Source organism: Macaca fascicularis, chromosome 3, assembly GCF_037993035.2.
Source record: "Macaca fascicularis isolate 582-1 chromosome 3, T2T-MFA8v1.1".
Classification (NCBI taxonomy): Eukaryota; Metazoa; Chordata; class Mammalia; order Primates; family Cercopithecidae; genus Macaca; species Macaca fascicularis.
This window is the reverse complement of record NC_088377.1, coordinates 13,030,874-13,052,500: the sequence shown is the minus strand read 5'-3', so window position 1 is coordinate 13,052,500 and position 21,627 is coordinate 13,030,874. Positions and strand designations below refer to the sequence as shown.

The 21,627-nt window shown below is 48.4% G+C and overlaps 1 protein-coding gene across 6 annotated transcripts in view; it reads left to right on the top strand.

Moving 5' to 3' along the window:
• The window catches only part of ITSN1 (intersectin 1), a 247,173-nt gene extending 230,220 nt beyond the window's left edge, over positions 1 to 16,953 (top strand). For 5 of the 6 annotated variants that reach the window (XM_045387760.3, XM_045387763.3, XM_045387758.3 and 2 more), the window contains 6 exons: positions 4,987 to 5,199; positions 6,261 to 6,382; positions 7,758 to 7,840; positions 8,157 to 8,240; positions 9,008 to 9,181; positions 10,856 to 16,953. In XM_045387760.3, the coding sequence (XP_045243695.1) occupies positions 4,987 to 5,199; positions 6,261 to 6,382; positions 7,758 to 7,840; positions 8,157 to 8,240; positions 9,008 to 9,181; positions 10,856 to 11,004 (825 nt within the window). In that variant the 3' untranslated portion in view covers positions 11,005 to 16,953. The remainder of the gene's footprint in view (positions 1 to 4,986; positions 5,200 to 6,260; positions 6,383 to 7,757; positions 7,841 to 8,156; positions 8,241 to 9,007; positions 9,182 to 10,855) is intronic. The other variant, XR_012432038.1, reaches the window with a different exon arrangement.
• The last annotated feature ends 4,674 nt before the right edge of the window (positions 16,954 to 21,627 follow it).

Sequence of the window (21,627 nt, the reverse complement as noted above, 5' to 3'; positions counted from 1 at the left end):
TGCTCATCCCCTCTGAGCTTGAGTTTACCTGTCACTCCTCCTCTGGGTTCATCTTTTTGTGAAGATCTCCTATTAGACCCCTCACGTTGGCTCTGGATGCACCTACTTCTGCACCCTATGTAGTAAGTAAAATGCAAGGTCAATGTTAGCAGATTCAAGAGAGACCCTCGAAGCTATAGTGGCACTGGCTGTCAGTGATCTTCCAGGTTCCTATTTTCATTCTGTTTTCAGCCTCTGCAAATTTCTTACTTTGTTTCTATTTTTTTTTTTTCTGTGCCAGTTTTCTTGGAGTTAAAAAGTGGATTTTTGCATTTTTCTGTTTTTTTAAAGTTTTTGTTGGGTGAGTCATTCCGAGTATCTAGTCCACTATACTTCCAGAAACAGAAGCCCCCCACCCCCCGCCTCTGTGTGTGTGTGTGTGTGTGTGTGCGTGCGTGTGTGTTTAGACAGGGTCTCACTCTGTTGCCCAGGCGGGAGTGCCGTGGCACAAACTCAGCTCACTGCAGCCTCAACCTCCTGGGCTCAAGTGATTTTCCCACCTCAGCTTTCCAAGTAGCTGGGACTACAGGCATTGGCCACCATGCCTAGCTAATGTTTCTATTTTTTTGTACAGACAAGGACTCACCATGTTGCCCAGGCTGGTCTCAAACTCCTGAGCTCAAGTGATCTGCCCGCCTCAACCTCCCAAAGTGCTGGGATTACAGGCGTGAGCCACCATGCCTGGCCAGAAGCCTCTCATTTGGTCTTTAATTTTCTTCTTTCCACTTAACCTTTCCTTTGGTCTCATTCATTTTTTTTTCCCCATTTTTTTCTCTCTGTTTCTGTATACACCCGCACTTGTGCATGTACACACATACATACATGCCTGTATGCACACACATATACCATTCACTAGGGTTTCCCAAAATGCCCAGCGAGAATGCATCTCCCTCATCCACTCCCCCTGTGGTTTCTTCCCTCTCATAAGCTACAAAGGCAGTCACCACCTGAGGGAGTCACTATGACTGGTTCCTCCACGGCCCCACTTCCTGTCCACCTTCAGTGTTGGTGTGGGATGAGCAAAGTTGTGGAAGAAGCCCCGTGGCAGCCAAGGGGACAGCTGTGGGCTCCCATTTTGGGATTTTGTGTTGCTCTGCAATCGGTGGGTGGGTCATTTATTCGCTCATCATCCATTCATTCAATAAGCACTTAGTGAGTATCCGCCCATGTGCCACGGCTCAGTACTAAACCCTGGGACATAAAAACAAATAAGATGTGGCCCCCACTCTCAAGGAGCTTACGGTCCAGTAGGAAGCTGGGAGTTAAACCATCATTTACAACAAGATGTGAGGGGTAAGGAGGCAGAGCTAGGTGCCAAGTGCTGTGGGGACACGTGATGGGAGCAAGGGACAGTTGTACGGGGGACTCTCAGGGGCCTTGGAGGTGATACTTGACTGGGTATGGCAGGATGAAGCATTGGAGGCAGGCCAAGCACCATAGCTCAGGCCTGTAATCCCAGCACTGTGAGAGGCCAAGGTGGGAGGATCCCTTGAGGTCAGAAGTTCAAGACCAGCCTGGGCAACATAGTGAGACCTTGTCTCTACAAAAAATGTTTAGAAAATTAACCAGGTATGGTGGCATGCACCTGTAGTCTCAGCTGCTTGGGAGGCTGAGGCAGGAGGATTGCTTGAGCCCAGGAGTTTGAGGCTGCAGTGAGCCATGATTGCACCACTACACTCCAACCTGGGCAACAGATCAAGACCCTGTCTCAAAAAAAAAAAAAAAAAAGATCGGGGCAGAGCATTAGGAGTGGAGGACCATTCTGAGATTCTGAGCAGGGCATTGGTGAGGACTGTAGAGGAATGATGGGCCATGGGGCTGCAGGGCAGGCTGAGGCCCAGCCGAGGAAGGCCTGTGTATCATGCAAAGGAACGTTAACTTGATCCTGAAGACAAGGGACCCAAGCCGCCCCTGCACTGCCAGGCAGAAATGCCGACACAACCATGTGCACCTTAGAAAGGGCCCTTCCCTGATTCTGACAGCTGCCATCAGAGGGACACAGTAAGGCTGGGATCTGAAGATGTTAAAGTAAAATCAGTTGTTATCCTTTTTTTTTTGAGACGGAGTCTCACTCTGTCACCCAGGCTGGAGTGCAGTGGTGCGATCTCGGCTCACTGCAACCTCCACCTCCTGAGTTCAAGAGATTCTCCTGCCTCAGCTTCCCAAGTAGCTGAAACTATAGGGGCCCAGAACTACACCCGGCTACTTTTTGTATTTTTAGTAGAGACAGGGTTTCGCCGTGTTGGCCAGGCTGGTCTCCAACTCCTGACCTCAAGTGATCCGCCTGCCTTGGCCTCCCAAAGTGTTGGGATTACAGGCCTGAGCCACTGCACCCAGCCTAGTTCTTGTCCTTTGATTTTTTGGGCTTAAATCCCCCGTTTGCCATCAGATGGCTGTCCTTCTTGGTCAGTCTTCCTGGCTATCATGCACAGCGTCGTTGTTCTCTTGATGACGTTCATGGTGATGGGAAGAGGACGTGTTGACTTCTGTCTCCTGACCTAGGATCGCAGTGTGGACCATGCGTGGCCCAGGTCTGGACACACAGCAGTGATTAACTTTCAAACAGATGCTGTCTTTGGCATTCCTGTCTGAAGATAGAGAAGTGCAAATACTCCTCCCAGTTCATGCATATTCAGTGTTATCCTGGCCAGGTAGAGGCTTTGAGTATGAATGAACGAGAGCACCTTTATGTCACTGGATCCAATGACACTTGCCTTCTCTGGATGCTTTGTGCCCAAGTGGCTTGAACACTGTCTTGGCAAGCAGGAAGGGCTGGTTGGTCTCCAGGCCCCTGCCCGGAGTGCAGAGGTGAAGAGTGTTCTTTGAAGGCTCCTGTTGTGGCCACACCTTCGGTCTTTCTTGGGCTCTCAGAGCCTCCGCGGGAGGTCAGAGGTCATCTTTCCTCCTGGTGGCTGAGAGCAGAGTGCAGTGGCCCGTTTCCAGCTGCCTTTAGCTCTCCGCTCACAGAGGCGCCACTGTTTCTCCCGTATTGCAGATGGACAGGTGGCCACCAGCTTCTCTTGGGGACACGTGTTACGAACCTGTCACTCCCTCACATATACCCTATTCAGAGAGGTCCATAGGGCTCGTAGCTCAGGAGACAGCCCTGGAGCGTCCCCCAGGCCAGTTGTGTGGGCAGATGGGGAGCGTGAGGGGCTGGCCTCTGACTGGGTCGTCTTACTCCTGGCACGCAGCCACGGCCTTGCTATCCTTGGCCTCTCCTCCTGCTGTCAAAAAGGGGGCCTCTGTGGGATCATCTCCACCTCAGTACCCTCTGCCCCTTCAGAACCTACTGGAGTGAGGTGATAGACCCCCAAGAGGTGTTAGAGCCGCATTTCAGCACCCACAGTGTCTCTACGGGTCAGTAAGTGGAGGGAGGGAGCTGTTCCCTTCCTGTTTGCTAAGCAGGTGAGCCGGGTGAGGTTTCATGTGCACAGTACAGTGTCCATTCTGTTTGGCATTGAGAGGTCGCTCAACACCACTGATTTACAGCCGGGCGCAGTGGCTCACGCCTGTAATCCCAGCACTTTGGGAGGTCAAGGTGGGCAGATCACGAGGTCAGGAGATCGAGACCATCCTGGCTAACATGGTGAAACCCTGTCTCTACTAAAAATACAAAAAATTAGCCAGGCGTGGTGGGGGGCACCTGTAGTCCCAGCTACTCAGGAGGCTGAGGCAGGAGAATGACGTGAACCTGGGAGGCGGAGCTTGCAGTGAGCAGAGATCGCGCCACTGCACTCCAGCCTGGGCAACAGAGCGAGACTCCATCTCAAAAAAAAATTAACACCACTGATTTGTACAGTCACACACATGCCAGGGGCCCAGACTGCAGTTGTGCCTTGAAAGGCAGCATTTGTCCGTGGAATTGGAGAGAGACGGGGGCTGCTGCTTTCCAGAAGCACAAAGGACTGTCTGAACCTGTGTGGGGTCTTCTCCCTGGAGCTGTTTCATGCACAGACCCTGCACAGAGCAGGGAATCTCCAAGGTGGGAGCCAGGTGGGCACTTTTCTTTCTGCTGCCCCGTTTTCCCAGTAAATTAAAAAGAGAAGCAGCCAGGCCCAGTGGCTCACACCTGTAATCCCAGTATTTTGGGAGCCTGAGGTGGAAGGATCACTTGACACCAGGAGTTCAAGACCAGCCTGGGCAAAGTAGTGAGACCCCTCATCTCTACAAAAGTTTTTTTCAAAAATTAGCCAGGCATGGGTTGGGGGGCTGAGATGGGAGAATTGCTTGAGCCTGGGAGGTCAAGGCTGCCTGAACTATGATCACACCACTGCACTCCAGCCTGGGCAACATAGTGAGACCCTGTCTCAAAAAAAAAAAAAAAAAAGAAAAAAACACACCAATTGCACCATAAGACACTAGCATCTCCTTAGAGGAAAAGCCTTAGAAATTACCATTGAGAGGCCGGGTGCGGTGGCTCAAGCCTCTAATCCCAGCACTTTGGGAGGCCAAGACGGGCAGATCACGAGGTCAGGAGATCGAGACCATCCTGGCTAACACGGTGAAACCCCGTCTCTACTAAAAAAAATACAAAAAAACTAGCCAGGCAAGGTGGTGGGCGCCTGTAGTCCCAGCTACTCGGGAGGCTGAGGCAGGAGAATGGCATAAACCCGGGAGGTGGAGCTTGCAGTGAGCCGAGATCTGGCCACTGCACTCCAGCCTGGGCGACAGAGCGAGACTCCGTCTCAAAAAAAAAAAAAAAAAAAAAAGAAAAAAAAAAAAAAAAGAAATTACCATTGAGACTCTTCTTGATACTTGGAATTCCCTGAACTGTGCCTTTGTCTGACTTTGATCTCTTGGCTCCAAAGTCTTCAAAGCCATCCTTGACTTTTGCCTGAGATTCCGAGTGCACTGGGGCCTGGCCTCTGATTCTGATGGAGCCCATGCTTTCAGATGCGGAGAAACAAAAAATGTTACACTTTGGGTTTTGTTTTCCTTTCTCAGCAACTTGTGTTCAATTCAGTGACCAACTGCTTGGGGCCGCGCAAATTTCTGCACAGTGGGAAGCTCTACAAGGCCAAGAGCAACAAGGAACTGTATGGTTTCCTTTTCAACGACTTCCTCCTGCTGACTCAGATCACGAAGCCCTTGGGATCTTCTGGCACCGACAAAGTCTTCAGCCCCAAATCAAACCTGCAGTATAAAATGTACAAAACTGTAAGTTGGATTCCCAATTGCATTGTCAGGGTTGATGTGTTTGGGGAGGAAGAAGTTTCCAAAAAGGAACTAGAGTTTTAGCGGGGTCTGGGGCGGTGGCGTGGAGTAGAAGGCTGGGAGTTGAACTGCGATTTAGGGTGTCCGGAGTGGAGGATGATCCGTATCCCACCGCAGTTTCAGTGACACTCGGTGCCATCGGTGGAACATATATTGGCTGCCAAATGGCTCCTGTGGTCCCTGGGATGTGACAAAGGCATGCCTTAGCCTGTAGGAGCGAAGTCTAGGGTACGGATGAGGCAGGTGTGAAAAAGCCTGGGAGAAGAGGCGCAAAACAGCACCCAGGGCCCACCGTCGCCTCCAAACAGTCCTAAGTCCCCGGCCAGACTTCTCCAGGTAGCTTGAAACATCCGAGGCCTCCCCTTTCTAGCACAGCCTCTCTAAACAGTTGATGAGTGGAGAATTTCCCTCAGCTGTTTATATGGTCTGTTCATACGTGCATGGCTGTGTTTGTGTGTCTTCGTGTCACGGGACATTGTTTTTCTAAATTTGTCTCCATGGGGGCGTTTTTACAGAATTTTCTCTGAAGCAGCAGTTAGCTTTATTTTGGGGGAAAAAAGAGCTATGTATTTATATAGTTACTAGAAACTTCATGTGAAAACCTTTGGAGGGAATTGCTTGATGTAAAGTGGATGAAGACTGCTGTTTAGGATACACCAGGAAAAGCGACACCAGCCAGATCTCATTCTGAAGGAGTTAAAACATACCTGCAAAATCGGGGGTGGGGGAGACCCATATCTATAATTTGTAATCTATGAAAGTTGGTACTAACACAAAATTATTATTCTGGGATTCTTTACCGGAAAACACACACACCTTCAGTCTGGTTTACTGGAACACACCCAGAAACACACACACATGCTCAGTCGAGGTTACTGAAACACACACATGGGCGTGCACACACGGCTGACTTGCAGTCTCATAAGCGTGCTCACACACTCACGGTTTACCAAAGCACGCAGACCCCCAGCCTCGCTTTGTAATGCCTTCACGTTACTTTGCAGCCTATTTTCCTAAATGAGGTTCTAGTAAAATTACCCACCGACCCTTCTGGAGACGAGCCCATCTTCCACATCTCCCACATTGACCGCGTCTACACCCTCCGAGCAGAAAGCATAAATGAACGGTAAGACCTGCCACCTCCCCAGCATGGGCCCCAGGGGCTCCACAGCTCTAGCACACAAAAGGGACATGTGATTAATCAGCAGGTGCCAATGTTTCCCAAGTGGCAATGCTATCACCCCTGGCTGGGGTTGGGTTGGGGCTATTACTTTTTTCTACAGCCTCTCAAAAATCTGACACATGGCATGCACTTTCCAAAATAACATGGATTGAAACTAATTTTGCTTGAGTTTTTTGTTTGTTTGTTTGTTTGTTTTTTAAGACAGAGTCGCACTCTGTCACTCAGGCTGGAGTGCAGTGGTGCGGTCACAGCTCACTGCAGCCTTGACCTCCTGGGCTCAAGTAATCCTCCCACCCTAGCCTCCCAGGTAGCTAGGACTACGGGCATGTGCTACCAAGCCCAGCTAGTGTTTTATTACTTTTTTTGTAGAGATGGGGTCTCGCCATGTTGCCCAGGCTGGTCTTAAACTCCTGGGCTCAAGGGATCCACTCTCCTTGGCCTCCCAGAATGCCAGAATGCTGGGATTACAGGCATGAGCCACTGCACCTGGCAGTTTTTTTTTGTTTTTTTTTTTCAGAAATGTTTAGCATTCTTTGAGGTAAACGGAGCATCTCAAGTTTCCCCTGGCTTCCCAGGTGGCAGAAACCAATAGGAAAGCAATTTGGGGGTTAATAGGACCACCCAAACCCAAACCCCTCCTCACCTTGGCTCACTTAAATGGGCATTCTGGAACCTAGGGCTGTGGGTATTTTGCTTCAATCTGTCTTCAAGACACTGCCCTGGAGCCAAGTGAAATAGATCATTTTCTGAAGGGTGAACTTGACACAAGGCCAGCATCATTCCAAAGAGCGTTTGCACCGAGCAAGAAAATTGGCTAAAGCTTCCGTGCATATGGTTCTCAGAAAAAATGAAGGCGAAAACCGCAGCCACAAACGCCTTCCCCCAGGGCATTTTGCTCTTTCTTGTGAAGTGGTTCCCAATCTGGGAAGTGGTTTTTGTTCTTTCTTTGCGTGACTTCGTAAGCAAGATCCTTCTGGCTTTGTTGGATTAGGAAAATATGTGCTGCTCTTCGGTAAGGAAGGAAGAGGAGTTGTGTCCCCATGTTGCCTCCAAGACAGCATCTATCACAGATTTTCTTCCCCGGGGACATGAACGCAGGTCTTGAGGACATCCATGGAAATGGCCCTCATGCCTTTCTTATCGATGGCAGGAATAAGTATTAGCATCATGTGACATAAAATCAGATTCTCTTTCCCGAGCCTTTGTGGTTAAAATCAAGTGAACAAAGAAAACGGAGTCCTGGCAACAGTGTTTGAACAGACCTGAAGCCTTTTTCCTGAGTTTCTGTTTGGCAACTCTCTGTCTTTTTCCGTCCAAGGACTGCCTGGGTGCAGAAAATCAAAGCTGCTTCTGAACTCTACATAGAGACTGAGAAAAAGAAGCGCGAGAAGGCGTACCTGGGTAATGCATGGCCCCGCGGGCTGTCCTGCACGCCGGCAGGAGGGAGGGCCATTTGGCTGGGCTGGAAATCCTCAGAATAGAAGAGTCCTCTGGACCTAGAGGAGGGGCATGAGATGGGATGGAAGTGAGCTTGGGGTGGGATGCAGATGGGGAGGGAGGACAAATTCCAGGAGCAAGGAAGCAAGAGGTCAAGGAGAGGAGGGGAGAATTACTTTTGAGGCGGGAGAGGTCCATGAAATGCATTGTGAGGCTCACAGAGATGGGAACGGTGTGGCATGTTCAAATGAAGCATTGTGTGTTTTTCCTGCCATCACAGTCCGTTCCCAAAGGGCAACAGGCATTGGAAGGTTGATGGTGAACGTGGTTGAAGGCATTGAGTTGAAACCCTGTCGGTCACATGGTAAGGCTCTGAGGCGCCCCCGCCTCCTGCCTTAGGGTTGGAAGCTGGGTCCGGGTTGCCCGCACCCCCACCTGAATGTAAATCAAATGTGCTATTTCCATACTCCCCGATCTCCTTCCAGAGTTGGTTTAACTAGCACTGATTTAAAACCTGGAGGTTTTGTGGGGTTTTTTTTCATCCTTTCTACCATTCTGCTTTTCCGAGGGATCTGAGCCGCTGCATTCACAGTGGATAGGACACAAAATCAGACCAAAGTGAGGAGACAGGACGGGCCTAGTTTCAAAGCCCACTCAATTAATTATGTGTTCTTAGTTTAAGGATGACGCTGACTTCTGGGAGTTTGCACCTGGATTCTCCATTGAATGCCACTTATTAAGCATAATAATTATTAAGAGAGGGGAGCGGCCAGGCACAGTGGCCTGGATTACACACCTGTAATCCCAGTGCTTTGGGAGGCCAAAGCAGGCAGATCACCTGAGGTCAGGAGTTTGAGACCAGCCTGGCCAACATGGTGAAACCCCGTTTCTACTAAAAATATAAAAAATTAGCCAGGAATGGTGGCAGGCACTTGTAATACCAGCTATTCAGGAGGCTGAGGCAGGAGAATCACTTGAGCCCAGGAGGTGGAGGTTGCAGTGAGCTGAGATCGTACCACTGCCCTCCAGCCTGGGCAACAGAGCAAGACTACATCAGAAAAAAAAAAAAAAAAGGGTGGGGATCAAAATGAGGGGTGAGTTCCACCTGACGAAGGCTTTTGTTCCCTTCAGGAAAGAGCAACCCCTACTGCGAGGTGACCATGGGTTCCCAGTGCCACATCACCAAGACGATCCAGGACACTCTGAACCCCAAGTGGAATTCCAACTGCCAGTTCTTCATCCGAGACCTGGAGCAGGAAGTCCTCTGCATCACTGTGTTCGAGAGGGACCAGTTCTCACCAGATGGTGAGTGGAACGCGGCCCCGTGGTTACGCCTCCTTCCCTGGCACTCGTTTGCGTGGGTGAATGTTTTCTTACCTGGAGACTTGGTGCCAGGATTCCTTGGGTTTCCCTCCCGAGAGATGAGGCTGGCTGGCACAAGACGAGGCTCTGTCTCCCCTGGAGGAGTCTTCTGGAGGTGTCTCACTGCAAGTGGACAGAGCATGCTTGGTCTAGAATTGTGCCAGCTGCCCCTGGGCAAACACGACCATCTTCTGCTTTCCAAAGCAGGTGACTGTGGAGAGGGGTGTATTTAAGAGCCTCAGCACAGTTCTTCAGTCCTTGGCAAAAAGCCATGCTGGCAATGGATGAAGCTGGCCAATGGAACAAGGATGTTAGCCCAGCACAGGAGCCGCAGAATCAGCCAGGTCCCTTTGGGTGGCATTTTTGTGGCAGTTATTAAGTAGGCAAAGGGATGCAGTCACGTTGGATGAATCATTTCTTCCGCCAGCCTTCTGTTCCTGCTTGGGCCTGGAAAAGAATGGTCTCGGCCCAATGATTCCAAGAAACGACCTGTCTCTCCCTCAACCCAGTAAAAATCACCGGTGGCCATGGTGATGCGGGCCTGGAATCCCAACGCTTTGGGAGGCTGAGGCAGGAGGATTGCTTAAGCCCAGGAGTCCGAGACCAGCCTGGCCAACATAATGGGACCTAGTCTCTACAAAAAAATACAAAACGTAGCCAGGCATAGTGGCACGCACCTGTAGTTCCAGCTACTTGGGAGGCTGAGGCAGGAGGACTGCTTGAGACTGGGAGGTTGAGGCTGCAGTGAGCCGTGATGGTGCCACTACACTCCAGCCTGGGTGACAGGGCAAGACCCCATCTCCAAAAAAAAAAAAAAAATCACAGAGTAAGTTAAAAGATTATATGCTCAACTTAATTATAACCAAAGGAGTGAGGGTCGAATACTATCATTATCTGTACAAGGTTTAAATGGCTCCATAGGGCCTTCATCTTTTAGTACTTTTTATGTGAATTATCTCATTGTGAGTTAGGTACTCGTTGTGGTAGCTGGTTAAATGTTTGAGTGCGACTGGAACAGTTTGCCTCCCAAGTCTGGACTCTTAACCACTATGTGCACTGTCAACTTCTAAATTCTTTTTTCTTTTTATTTTTTTACTTTTTTTTTTTTCTTGAGACAGGGTCTCACTCTGTCACTCAGGCTGGAGCACAGTGGTGCAATCACAGCTCACTGCAGCCTCCACCTCCCAGGCTCAAGCAATCCTCCTGCCTCAGCCTCCGAAGTAGCTGGGATGACAGGCATGAACCACCATGCTAGGCTCATTTTTAAAATGTTTTTGTAGAGACAGGGTCTCACTCTATTGCCCAGGCTGGTGTCAAACTCCTGGACTCAAGTGATCCTCCTGCCTTGGCCTCCCAAAGTGCTGGGATTACAGATGCCAGCCACTGTGCCCGGCCACCTTCTAATTCTGAGAGATAAAGATTGGGGTTGGGTTTGTTTTTTTTAAATAATGAAATACCATGACACATTGGCAACTCTACTGGGGAGTGAGTTGGAAATCCTAGTGTTGGTTTACATCAGAATGTAACAGTTCATCAGGGGGTCCCCAATATGCCAGACATGTGCCTCGAAGACAGGGAATGGGCCCTCTTAGCAGGGTCTGTCTGTTCTCTTTTCAGATTTTTTGGGTCGGACGGAGATCCGTGTGGCGGACATCAAAAAGGACCAGGGCTCCAAGGGTCCAGTTACGAAGTGTCTTCTGCTGCACGAAGTCCCCACGGGAGAGATCGTGGTCCGCTTGGACCTGCAGTTGTTTGATGAGCCGTAGGCAGCGGGCTCAGGGTGTGCTCAGCAGGGTCCCAGCCCACGGCCGCACATGCTGTCTGGAAATTGTGTTCCTTTTCTAAGAAACCATTTGGTGGTGTTCAGTCACAGGGATATGGGACGGCAAAGACAGGCCCCTCAGAGCTTCTAGGAATCATTCTCGACAATCCTCCCTGCCCCGAAACAATTTCCTTTTTCATGAAACAAAGCTCTGTTTTCCTTTGTCCTCACTACAGGTCTCATTATGGCTTCTAGGGTCACTGAAATCCCATAACCCTCAACAGGGTGCAGTTGGGAGTCTAGCGCCTTCCCGGGCTTGAAGAATGGGTCTGGTTACTATAAAATAGATTTATAAATGCAATGTCTATATTTTTGGAGAACTCATGTAACCCTCCTATTTCTTACATCCACCATGCCCCAAGTAGACTTCTCAGCTTACAATGCCCAGTCGTTGGTGTGCGTTCAGAAACAATTATGATGGTCCTGTCGTTGCTTCAGAATCCCATCTCTCCCGCAGGGAAATGCTGCCTGGAGCTGATCACTCGGTGAGACGGTCTGATCAGGCCCTGACTTAGCTCTTTGAAGAGCTGGTCTATGGAAGGTTCCAGCATGTGCACCGTTATAGCCGTTCCTTCCCCCTCTAGGCCTTGTATTAATATATGTCAATGAAAACACACCGGCGTATTGTTGCGTGGATTCAGTTCTGATTTCCGGCATGCTTGGAATATGGTCACAGAAAGCCATTATCTAGAAAGTCACCCGTCTGCTGGATCAGATCACTGCAGGTCACTGGAAAGGCAACCTGACAATGTTGGGTCACTGGGTCTCGATTGGCAGCCATGGTGGAAAAATCTCTTTTGGCTCAGAGGCCCTGTGATATTTCACGGCAGCAGTAGTTAGTTGCTGGTGCCCTGTTCTGTGCTTGGATGTGCTGAATCCTGATTGTTGTAGGAAATTTCAACAACTGTCTTTGGTACATTCCCCAAAAAGCCACGTCCTAGATCCCCAAGGCGTGAAAAGGAAAAATGTCAAGCTGGAGGCTGGGAAAGAAAATGAAGACAGTCCATTATGTGGTGGGTGAAAGACCCTAGGAGCATGCAAGCCCCGCACATCCTGGGCCAAAGACCTAAGACGCTTTCCCACCCTCCACCACACCCACCCCAACCTCACGGTAATGTGCTTGTTCCAAGAGTCAGGACTGTATGACCATGTGTCAAGCTGTTTGGTTTGAGTTCTTTAATTTTTTTTTTTTTCCCTTAAATGCCAGGAGATAGTCTGGTTAGTTAGATAGTAACTTGATTTGCTAATGAAAAGTGGGGGCCGTATTTTGTTCGCATGTTAATATTCTCATAATCCCAGTTTGTTGTGGTCATGAAATGTCCTTTGCATGTTCTGTTGGTACCGGAGTCTAGCTTTCCTGTACTAGATGGTGTTCTCTTTGATTGTAGGTCCTTAGACTTTAATTAGGGTTATAAAAGCGCTTTCTAAATAATAGCATCAGCTTTGTGGCGGAGTACCCCCTTTGCTGGGAACTGAATGTGTAGTGTTATAATTTCCCATGAGAGCCCGGTCATACTTCAAGCAATTTTTTTTAAAAGTGTGTGTTGGAAAGGACAACAAAGTTTACATTTCATACTTTTAAGAAATACTTTATTATTTATTTATTGAAGATAGTGTAGAATTTTGTATCAAGAACAACAGACATAAGTATTTTTTGAAACAAGCAAATATACCCTGTAGTTAGAAACTTTCAACTGAACGTGTTAGAGACCAAGTTTAACTTCAGGCATGCATTTGTTTACCATTTCCCAGCAGAAAACATGGTTAAAAAACTTTAAGTTTATATTTTTTGATGTTGTTAAGAAACTTTTAAATTAAATCTATAAATAGACATGCAACTTATGCTTTCCTATTTCTATAACCAATACCGTTTGTTCAGTGTGTTTATGAAAGACATGTTACCATGGTAGAAAAAAAGTATTCCATGTGTAAATGGCGTAGTGTGGGTCACCATTCCAATCTCTTTTTGTTTTCTGTCCTGTCTTTCCTTCATTGACTTTATTTGCGTGTTAATGTTGGACATCATTGTTCATGTAGGTAGCGTATGGTATGCACAATGACAAACAATCGTTTGAGGTCCCAGGTCACCCACTCATAGTGTCCTATTATTGGAATTAATGTAGCATGAGAAAGCAATATGTGACTGTTTTTCCTCAAGTGACTCTGTTGAACATCCTTGAGATGCTCCTGCTGTGTAGCAAGTTCTGGATTAGTGTCCTTGTATTTCCTGGTGTAATTTGTAACGTAACCGATCGTCCTTATGGAGGAGTCGGGCTGGCCCTCGGATCCAGCTGTGATTCATGAGTTGTGTCAAGGGGATTGAGGAACAGGGCTGATGCATGGAGTCTCAAACCCTTGGGCCTCTCTGTTCCTTCACCTCTATTGACCATCTGGGCTATATTTCACTGAAATTATATGCTCCTTGCCAACAAGGAGTCTGTCTCCGAGCTCTTCGTTTTCTACATATAGGAGTTCTGTAGGCCACTGCATCCTGGCATCCTGATCTCAGCCTTTTACACACCCCTGCAAGCGTTCCTCTGCTCTGAGCCACACTGCTAGCTCCTCCTGCACACTCTGATCTCCTTTAGTCCAAGAAGGGGCTGTCCTGGTCATAGGGTTACGCTGTAACCCTCAGTCATCCCTGAGAACTGAACTATCCGGGGACCTCTTGGGCTGAGCCTTCTTCATACAGCAGTTCTCTAGAAGTGACAGTCCACATCCTGGTCCCTCTGGGACAGGGCCTCTCTGGCTGCTGGCATCATGCTGGCAGGTAGACGGACAGCATCGTCTCCTGGAACCAGGTTTGCTGGGACCATGAGAGCCTGAAGATGTGGCTCATTCAGATCCAGGCCTGAACTAATCTGGAAGGAGGGACCTTTCTAGGTGCAGGTCACCAGGAATGCTTGAGGAACTAGAGCCGGACTTCCTTGTTTGTTTGGATAATGTGTCTCTGTCCTCTGATAGCAGAGGAAAGGGCTCTGCTCTCAAAGAACATTCATGTAAGAGGAGGCATTTTTTCTTCTTTGCTTTTTTTTAAACAACCTAAAGACTTAAGTGTATGAAAGTAACTGATTTCATCTGGTCGAGTAGCCCTGAAGTTAACTGGGGGAAAAAAAATCCCATCAGAAAATGAGTAAATTGACCACCCACATTATATCTTATCTCGGTGACCTGGTACCAAAGCTCAGGTGTCCTCCAGGGGTGTATTCCGGGGTGGCAGAGGGATTCGGTGCTAGCGCCAGCGGGGAAGGACACTTGCAGGCCTGCCTTCCAAGGCTGAGCAGGCCGGCTGTCTCTCCAGGAACTGGCTAGGACAAGTGTAAAGCCACTGACCACACAGAACAAGGATGTTCTAGAATCTGATGGGGCTCAAGATGAAGGCAGAAATGGACAAGGCACTTCTGGCTTTCCTGGAAAGGCGGAGCTGTTGGAATATATTTTAGAGTAGGCCAGTACCCTGTATAAGCAGAAAAAGACTTCTCTACCTCTACTCCAAGTTGTTTTTTTTCTAGTTGATTGAGGCTTTTTGATTGATAAGAAGAAAATATGTTTTGTATGTGTAACAACTTTAAGAATTTCCATTGGAAACAGAAAGTATGATTTGATTTGATTTGGTTTCTAAATTCTCCCTTCCTTTTCAAGGTTAGCGATGTGCTCTATAGCAGACACTAATACTTTCACATGAATATCTGGTGTGCTTTGGATATAACAGGGTCATTTCAGGCTTGAGGTGAGTGTGCAATTAGCAGTGGGTCTGTTTGATTCAGATACACTTGTTTACAAGTTTAGAGCATCGTATGCCAGAAAGTGACATAAAAACAAAGGCACCTGGATGGCTTTGTTTTGCTTTTAGATAAAAGAGCTTTAGCTCACACCAGGCAGAAGCATAACTGGAGGCCCAGAAACCAGTGGCATGATGAAGCCCTCAGTGTAGTCTGAGCCACCATAAGAGGCATTAGGGAAAACTAACACCTCCTTCTCTTTGTACCATGGGGTGCTGACATGCCTGCTAGAGACTCCCCCTTACTTCCAGGAATGGCCCAGGGGCTGCTTAGTATATCGTTAGAATGTTCATTCTCCTTCTTTTCCCTGGAGTGGACCAGTGAGACCAAATGCTTGTGTTTCTCTATGTTTTCAGTTCATTTGTTCAAATGACACAGAAGATGAATCCATTTCTGGGAAGGCTGAGCTCAGATGAGGATTTTTAGGCCAGCCTACATTCTGGGGCAGATCTCAGGGACAGAAACAGGCTTGTATTAAATATAAGTGGCAGGCGCTTCCCTAGAATAGCCTTAACCTGCACGAGTGAGGGAGGCTCAGGAATTCCCATGACATTGATCTAGCAGCTTCCTGCACGTAGACACTCAGTTCCTTTTAGGGACGTTCAATGCTTGATCAAATGGGGGCATTTTCTTTCTTTCTTTCTTTTCCCAACTACAGTGTAATTGCCTACCTGCCCGGGCCCCTTCTAGAGGAAGGTGGGCTTTCCTTGTCCATGAGTGCCAGGAGGCTGCACTCATGAGGTGATATTGTAAAGCAGCAGAAAGACTGAGGGTGCAAAGAAACCACAGCTGCCATTCACGGGGCAGCTTCCTCCAGCTCTTCTGCCCAGTGACCTTACAGGCTTACGAGGAGCCTGATGAGAGCTGTCCTGGGGGCCCAGGGATGCATTCCCTGCAACTTCCTCCTGTGGGACCTCCAGGTCAGCTCATTCCAGGAGAAGCAGTCTCAGGCCCGTTGGTGTCCCCTGATACTCCCACATGCCCGCCAGCCCGGTTTCTGATGAAGATGTGGCTCAGTCCCTGCTTCTCCTTGTTGCAGTGACTTGTACTTCATGTGCAGGACCCAACTTCTAGAGGGAATGTTTCCCTTGAGCCCTTGGATATTTTTATTCTATTTTGAATGGTTCTGATCAATGAATGTTGCTTTGTGCGGGGTTCTTCAGAGAAATAATGCAAACCGGCCAGGTGCGGTGGCTCACGCCTGTAATCCCAACATTTTGGGGGGCCGAAGCAGGCAGATCACCTGAGGTCAGGAGTTCGAGACTAGCCTGGCCGACATGGTGAAACCCTGTCTCTACTAAAAATACAAAAATTAGCCAGGGGTGGTAGTGCACACCTGTAATCCCAGCTATAATCCCAGCTACTCAGGAGGCTGAGGCAGGAGAATCACTTGAACCTGGGAGGCGGAGGTTACAGTGAGCCAAGATCACACCATTGCACTCCAGCCTGGGTAACAGAGTGACAGTCCTTCTCAAAACAAACAAACAAACAAACAAAAAGAGCTAATGCAGACCTCTTCTGGTTAGACCTGACACGGAGGAAGTAATTGGCTGTCAACTTAGTGGCACCCCACAGCTTCCTCTGGATCCTGCTTCTCTGTACTTGGAATGCAGTTGTTTATTTGAGCTAGAAGATAGGAAGGTTCTAGAATTCCTGTTTCCTCACCCTGCACTGTATCAGATCCAGGATATGTCTGCAGGTCATCAGGATCAACTAAGATACATAACCTTTTATCTGTAGGAGCCAGAAAAAAAAGAAATCTATTCCTGATAGGCATGGAAACTTAGTCCAAGTGAAAGAAGACATCTAACAGCTGTCTGTCTTGGGAGCATTAAAATCCAGACACCAGCACACTAGACAGTGCATCTCTGGATTGTGATCTCTCAGAAACATCTTAGTAGTTAATGCACTGTTCATTTAGGGAGTCCCCATCCTGGTCCAGGTCACCCTCCTAGAAGCTGGGAGGCAGCTCCGACGGGCCTGCCTTGGTGGCATTCAAGCAAGCCTAATTGGATTAGGTTGGTGTAAAAGTGATTGCGGTTTTTGCCATTGCTTTTAATGGCAAACTAACTTTAAGTCATTAAAATAAGACCCAACGCTTATAAAAAAAAGTTTGGCCGGGCGCGGTGGCTCACGCCTGTAATCCCAGCACTTTGGGAGGCCAAGGCGGGTGGATCACGAGGTCAGGAGATCGAGACCATCCTGGCTAACACAGTGAAACCCCATCTCTACTAAAGAATACAAAAAATTAGCCAGGCATAGTGGCGAGTGCCTATAGTCCTAGCTACTCGGGAGGCTGAGGCAGGAGAATGGCATGAATCCAGGAGGCAGAGGTTGCAGTGAGCCGAGATTGTGCCACTGCACTCCAGCCTGGGTGACAGAGCAAGACTCCGTCTCAAAAAAAAAAAAAAAAAAAAGTTCATATCCACCTCCCAATAACTTCTTTAGTTCCATGCAGCCTCAATCAGTTCCTCCATTCAAAGGAACCCTCTTTACCCTGGCCCTGGGGGAACCAGATTACACCCGCGTAATAATGTTTTTGACATTATGTGTGCTTGTCAGATTTCAGGGTCGGTTTCCCCTTACTGGATGTCAGGGGTGTTCTGTGAGTTGTGTTTTAATAGGATTCTGTTCTATTTTCTATACCAGGCTATATTACTACTATCATCTGCCTAGTATGAATATTTTAGTATTCAAAGCCCACCAAATAAAGCTGTGTTCAGAAGTGGACTTATTTGGTCAGCCTTGAAAAAAAAAGGAAAAATCAGCGTTTCTCTGATATTTCCTGAGGATCAACCAGAAACTAAGGCTTCTTTTTAGGCAGTGGTAAGAATGCATATTTTCTTCTTCCAGAAGCTCTGGTTTTATGCTTTTATCTTTTGAAAGAATAACATTCCTGTGCAACTTTGCTTCTCTTCGCCTTTGCATTTCTCTTTTTTAACTCAAATCTCTTATTTCCTGCCGTTCCTGTATCTAAACAGAGTGGGGGCCTGGGGTAGACAGGAACCAAAGAAAGGGTGTGGTGGCTTTGTAGCGCTGGGTGAGCAGTAGCGGCTGCCGTTCAGTGCACTGTCACTGGCGGGGGTGGAGGGTCACCCTGTAGGAGGAGGAAATTCGCTGTTTTCACTGGCGGATTTCAAGGTGCCGGCTCCACCTACCGCAGCTGCTGGGCATCGCTCTTGTGTAGATCGCAGAAGGAGTTGCTGGTGATGTGAGGTGTAGGGGAAGACAGGAACACGGACTCAGAGCTAGGAATGTGGGCCTGGCAGAGACTGAAGGCTGGGTGGGAAGGAAGCTCGCGGCGAGCCTGGGGTTCGAGCCTAACGCATCAGGGGTCTCCAGTGAGACCTTGCTCTTCCCTGCCGCTGAGGCTGGGGCTGCACGGAGATCCTCAGCCTTCCCACCCTTTCTGCATCTGCTTTAGTGTCTGTCGTCTGGGTGGACTGCAGGGCAGGTGACCTGGAGGAGGCCCTGCTTCCCGGCAAGCGTTCTGGGAGTTACAGTGAGCTCTACTGGGATTGGATTACAGAGTCTCTGCTTGCAGACTTAGACTGCTGGAACTTTAGGTGGAAGGGAATTTTTGTTGGTGGGACGCAGCAGCTCAGTGCGTGGTGTGTGCACGCGTGCTTGTGTGTGCATTGTGTGTGCGTGTATGTGTGTGTGCGTGTTTGTGTACGTGTGTTTGTGTGTGCAGGCATGTGTTTGTGTGCGTGTGTGTGCATGTGTGTGCACGCCCGTGTATGTGTGTGCGCGCATGGGTGTGCACGCCCCTGTATGTGTGTGTGCATGGGTGTGCGTGTGTGTGCGCCTGTGTGTTTGTGTGCGTGTGTGTGCACGTGTATGTGTGTGTGTTTGTATGTGCGTGCATGTGTGCGTGTGTGTGTGTGCGCACGTGTATGTGTGCATGTGTTTCTATGTGCGTGCATGTGTGCGTGTGTGTGTGTATGTGTGTGTGTGCGCGCGTGTGTGTGTGCCTACCCACACTTGAGGGGGATGCATGGCTCTGTGGCTTGGAGAGGGAAACAGGAAACACGTTACTCCACTGTCCTGTCGTCCTGGACAGGACTAGCCGCGTGGTTGGTGGACAGAGTGCAAAATGAAAATGCGAGGCCCCTTGTTCAGGTGATGAAGCATTTCTAGACAGTGACAGGAGAGCATTAAGCCGCTCAGGTCCCTTCTGAGTGCATGGCCCCGTGTGGCTGCCAGGCGGCACGACCACGAGGCTGGCCCTGACCACACTGTTCTGGGCTGGCTCCTGAAGCAGATGGGCTCTGTCTCAGGTCTTCTCACTTAAAAAGGTCTCCCGGCAGGCTGTGGCAAGCTGGGCGGATATACTTTTCTAAATGCCTGCATTTATTTCCTAAAAGCACAAATGGCCTGGACTAGCTAGAGGGTGTGGAACTGAGCCCCTAGTTCACAGCTGCACCCCAAGGCTGGAGAGGGGGTTGCTGGTGGTGGCAGGAGCTCTGGGTTCCCGGTTCAGGATGGGCTGCAGGGCATCAAGCAACTGTGGGCTTTTACCATTGAGCTCACTATATCCTCTGGCCTTGGTCAGCCACCGGGAGCTTTTCTCCCCTTTCCTGGGAGAACAGCAAGCCTTTTCCAACCTTCTGCCTTCAAAGAGAAGCAGGGTCATAGACGTGCTCAGTGTCCCTTCCCCAGTGGCTGGACACTTGCTCCTCCAGCCTTCACCCGCTGGAGAGAAGGGGAGTCTGCGACGCCAGCGCCTCCCTGCCCAGCTGGACCACATCATCTGGTCTGCAGGTGTCTGGGAGGAACCTGCTTCGGAGAGGCTGTGACTTCCCAGCTAGACTCTCCCCTTAGGATCCTTTGTGTGGCTTTTAAGTAGGGGATGGTAGGAGAGAAAAGAACCCTCAGTGTAAGTAGCCTCAAGTTCTAGAAGACTGTGGCCCCAGGAGGCAGCTGAGCATGGAGCTGGGCTTCCTGTTGTCGCTTTCTTTCACGAGCTTTTACTTTTCCTGGGCTGGACACTCCAAAATGTTTGCAGTTCCATTTCCCCTTCTCCACACACATTGAGCAATAATCCTCGCTATGTTCTCTGATTCTGTCTGGGATTATATTTGTTAAGTAAAAATGTTGACAGAAAGTTGAACAGAAATTGCAAACTCATCTCACTTGGATTTGATTGAGTCACCTTGAATGACATAACAAATTATAGCTTTGTTTGCGTGCGTCATGCAATCTTCCAGACCACGGGAAGTTCTGCAAGTGTTCTTTCTCCAGGGGCATTTCATTAATAGCATGTCAGAATTAGTTTTAATGAACATTTGAGGTACAATTCTATAAATCAACATCCTTAAAATGTCATCTGCTAAACATTCACTGTGACAGAAAGTAGATATTTTAGCAAGATCTATGTTAATGCTACTTAATTTTAGACATGCATTTAAAGCATACACGGCCAATAGCCCAAGTATCTTTGAACTGTGAAATCAACCTCAGATCTCGTCTGCTGTAGCCCCGCAAGCCGGAGTCTGTGCTCTCCATGGCCCCTTCTTATCCCTTGGTGGCCCTGCATAGATAGGGGAGTTGGCCCCTGCCCACCCCATGTTGTATTGCCTTAGCTCCAGCAGCTTTGTACCGTCACACGTATAAGTGGTGAACTTACGTGTAAATACATGTGTACAGATGAGAAACTGCAACAAAAATGTTCCGTGGATGATACCAGTTTTCTACATTCTGTGCTGTTTCCAGCTAAGAAAAATGCGAACTCCCACTACATAAAGGGAAAAGGTTGTATTCATTTCATGTTCATCATGAAATATCTGCTGTGTGTTTACGGAATGGCCATGACTAAATGTATATATGGTATGTAAGAGGCTATGCTGTTAAATGTCGCATAAACCAACACAGATTCTGTAGTCAAAAATATTTCACTTGTTATTGTAAAATGTGATTTGTCATTGAGAGATTATTTTTCTGTATGTATATGAGAGTATTTTAGGAATCTAATTTAAGTGCATAAAACTATAGAAAAAAATTTTAAACCTATTCCAAGAGTAGAAAATGCTTAATCAGATTACTTGGGTTCAACTCAACTAAATTTATATTAAAAAAAAATCCAAGTTGTATATGTTAGAAATCAAAGGAGTCATTTTTTTCCTGCCTGGAGGAAATATGAAAAATTTCAGTGTAATGGGTGGTGGTGTGATCAAATGAAAAGTATCCTGTAGCCATGACCTCGCATGGGACCTTGGTGTTGCATTAAAAATGGATTTTTGCAGATCACATATCCGAGAGGGTACTTGTGTCAGGAAGGATGAGAGGATCGGGAGCCTGTTTTTCACCAGATCCATGTGCCACGCAGGCTTCCTTGGGTTCTAGTGGACTCGTTAGGGATCTGGGGCTGACGCAGCTATCCCACCGGAGAGCCCACTCTGACTTCCAGGTCACCCTTTCTACTTCTCTATCTGGATTGATTCAGTTTATCCCTAATTAGCGTTTGTGTTTTCCATGAAATTTCCTGATGCATCCTCACCGTCTTCAACTGTTGCACAGCCAGGTGGGTGGATGGATGGTTTAGGGTTTCTGGGTTAAGCCATTTTGGGGCAGACTTCTGGATGCCCATGTTCCCATGGAGACCCCAGGGGGAAGACGCCTTCCTCCCCTCTCCATTCCCAGAAAAGGATCAGGAGTCCAGGCTGCTTCTGGGGCGCAGACTTTCTGTACTTGGCCACCAGAAGCGCCCCTTAGGCCACCCAAGGTGGGTTCCATGAAACTCAATGTCTAAACCCCTGAGAGAGGCATTCAGAAGTGATTTCAGG